Consider the following 3,157-nt stretch of genomic DNA (forward strand, 5'->3'; position numbering starts at 1 on the left):
GCCGCCGCCGCTCCTCGGCCTCCTCGGGCAGCGGCCGCAGCTCCTCGGGCTCCTCGTCCGTGGTGCCCGATGTGCTAGGCTCAGCCCCCGGGGGGAAGTCCTTCAGCTCCGTCTCCTTGTCGATGATGACCCACTCCTTGCTGTCGAAATCCTCCTCCTCGGCCAGTGGCACCGAGCGGAAGGCATTGCTCAGGGCCTCCTGCTCCACAGAGGCTGACACGTCCATGCGGCCGCTGGCCTGCCGGTCGGCGTGGCCTGTGTCCACTGACAGCATCTGGGCTGGCTGCGAGGAGCAGGCTTGCCGCGAGGGTGAGCCAGGCAGATCCATCCGTGACCTGCAAAGCCACCCCACGTGGAGCTCAGTGCCCGGCCTCTCTGGATCCCCAAGGACCCCAAGGTGGAGCCCTATGCCTGGGACCTCCTGACTCTGCCCTTCTCCCACCCCGGGCCAGGCTCAGCCACCTCCTGGGTTGCCACCCTCCAACCTCAGTCCTTGCAAAGAACTCATGCATTCATTCAACACACATTTTCGAATGCTTACTATGTTCCAGGAATCTAAACAAGCAGTAAGTAAAATTCTTGGGCTCAAGGAACACTGCCCTCCAGAGCACTCCCAGAAATTTGGATCTTCCTAAAGATAACTTGATGCTTGCCCCACCAGGGCTTCCACCCGACCCAGGCTTGCGCCCGATGTGCCCAAGATAAACACACCCACCTGCCCTCGAGTGTGCTGATGGTTTTCTGGCCTCTTCTACCACCACCCTTCAGGCCTACCTGGCTGGTTTCACCTCCTCCAATAAACTCCAGTGACAGCCCCCCTACCAGCCCAGGACAAAGTCCACATGCTTTAGTCTGGCATTCAAGGCGCCTGGCAGCCAGACAGAGGCCCTGTTTCCCATTTCCCCTAGCCAGACCCATCTCAAAGTCACCTGCTTTTTCCTCTGTGCCTTTATAAATGCACCTCCCCCTACACGGCCTGCCCTTCCACCTTGGGCTGTCCACCCCAGCTCGATGTCAACTCCTATAGGGAGCTGTTCCCTCTTGCATGATGGGGGGCTAGTTTGCCTTCCCAGGGCTGCCTCGGTCCCCTCACGTCAGAGCATGTGTGTGTTTATGAGTCTGCCGCCCCAGGAGGCGATGACTTCTGCCAGACAGGGGCTGGGTCCCCTCTGGCTTTTGCCTCTGGGACACTGATTCTACCTGGGGACATCTCTTTTGTTGTTATCTTAACCTGTGCTGTGAATCTCACATGGCTTGCTGAGGTTCTCAACTGGGGTTTACTGGCCCCAAGGTGAGGATATTCTTCAGGAATGCTACACAAGGAAGAACTGTCCTCCCCAACATTCCAGGGTGCCCTGCTGAGAACCGCGGAGAACTCACACTCAGGCTGTGGGCAGGGGGCTGACTGCCATCCTCCCCCTAGCATCGAGCCTGTGAGGGGAGTGGTACAGATCAAAGCCTCCTGTCGGCCTTTCTCAGCCTCCTCCCACCCTGGCCTATGTGGGTTCTGCCAACACTAATCTGCACAGCATTTTTATCGATTTGTTCATAAACATAAAAAAAAACAAAGAAAGGTCACCGGGTCTTACATTCACACTCCCATTTAAGTGGCTGACGTCACTTGCTTTCCCAAGATCATGGCTTGTTTTGATGGACATGAAGGAGAGAGAGGCTGAAGATGGGGTGGGGGGTGGTTGAAGCAAGCAGGGAGGGGCACACCCTGATCCCATCTGCTTCATACACTCTCCTGCTCCCTCGTGCCCCAGAGCCCCCCAGCCCTCCAGCCTGCTTGAGATCCTGGCCCTTCCCTTCCAGAAAATCTCCCCTTGACCCTCTCCTCCGCTTAAACAAGCGTTCACTCTGAGCCAGACCAAGGTGTTCTCCAGGACTGTCTTTGCTCAGGGCATTTCCCGCCTCCCTCTTCCACTCATCTCCCTTCCAAACTGCCCTTCCTCACTCCTCCCTGTTTCCTGAACCCTCTGGGCGACTGGGAGGAAAATGTGGTCTTCTGTCCCTGGGATTCAACCTGTGAGAGTGTGAGTATCTGTGGATATGAGTGTGTGTGTAAGGGCTGATGGCTCCCTCAGGACAGGGCCTGCATCCCTCCGTCCTGGGGTCACCAGAGGGACTGGCACAGGGCTGCCCTGTCTTGAGCACCCCAGAGGGGCACCGTGCCAGTCCCGGAGGTGGAGTGCAGTTTGGGGCAGAATCCAGAGCGGGGATGGTGGCTGAGGCGGGGCAGGAGGGGACAGGGGTGTGGACAAGACCCCCTATCCCGGGGCTGGGCCTTGGGCAGCAACTCCTTTCCTGGTACAGAGAAGGCCCCCACCTTGCTGTAAAGCCCCACCCCAAACCAAGGGACGTGGGGTATTCTCTCCACCCGAGGTGGTCCCACCCACCAGATGAGGATCCGGCCCTGGTCCCTGGCGGCCATGGGGCACCAAGCTCCACCAGCCACTCTCATCCCACATCCTAAAGGCTCACCTTGGCTCTCAACTCTCCCAACACTCCCTCACATCAACCAGGTCCCTCCTCTCTCCCTGACATTCAGACTCCCAAGCCCTGATCCCCAAAGCTTGGTCTGTCTCCTCCTCAAACACGCCCAACACCCGTTGAATCTTCTCCAGGCCCTCCGCTGGAGCTGGAGGAAGCTTCCCCAGTTGCTCTGAGGCCTCTGTAATTAGTCCCTAGGGAAAGAGGTTCTGGAAGCACACCCACCTACCATCTCAGCCTTCACCTCCTCCTATGCCTGACCCCCACCCCACGCCCCTTCGTGGCCTAAGCTGGGCCCTCTACACTCCCACACCCTCTCCAGGGCTGGTCAGTGATTCTAACCGAGTCCCCAGTCCCAAGCGTAAATCTCATAACCCTTCCAGGGTCCCCCACCTCTGCCTGGAAACTGCCCTTCCTCCAGACCAGCTGTGAGAAGCTGATGGGGTGGGGGGGGACCAGGGGCCCTGGACCACATCCCTGGCTCCAGACCCACCTCCTGTCATGCAGCTCCACCCGCCCGTCTGCCGTGGACAGCCTCTCGGACTCAGGGCTGTTGACCCTCCGGTAGCGCAGAGAACGAACTGGGGTTGTCGGTGAGTCTGGGGGAGCCCGCACCGGGGAGCTGGGGACCCCCACACCACGAGTCTGCTCCTCCTCCACCACA

At 59.2% G+C, this 3,157-nt stretch overlaps 1 protein-coding gene across 1 annotated transcript in view; it reads right to left on the bottom strand.

Annotated features, from left to right (window-relative positions):
• TTBK1 (tau tubulin kinase 1) overlaps positions 1-3,157 on the bottom strand; it is a 38,875-nt gene that overhangs the window by 24,286 nt on the left and 11,432 nt on the right. The window contains 2 exon segments of the mRNA XM_010863238.1: positions 2-335; positions 2,987-3,147. Of these exon segments, the coding sequence (XP_010861540.1) occupies positions 2-335; positions 2,987-3,147 (495 nt within the window).

Source organism: Bison bison, unplaced genomic scaffold, assembly GCF_000754665.1.
Source record: "Bison bison bison isolate TAMUID 2011002044 unplaced genomic scaffold, Bison_UMD1.0 scf7180017864487, whole genome shotgun sequence".
NCBI lineage: Eukaryota > Metazoa > Chordata > Mammalia > Artiodactyla > Bovidae > Bison > Bison bison.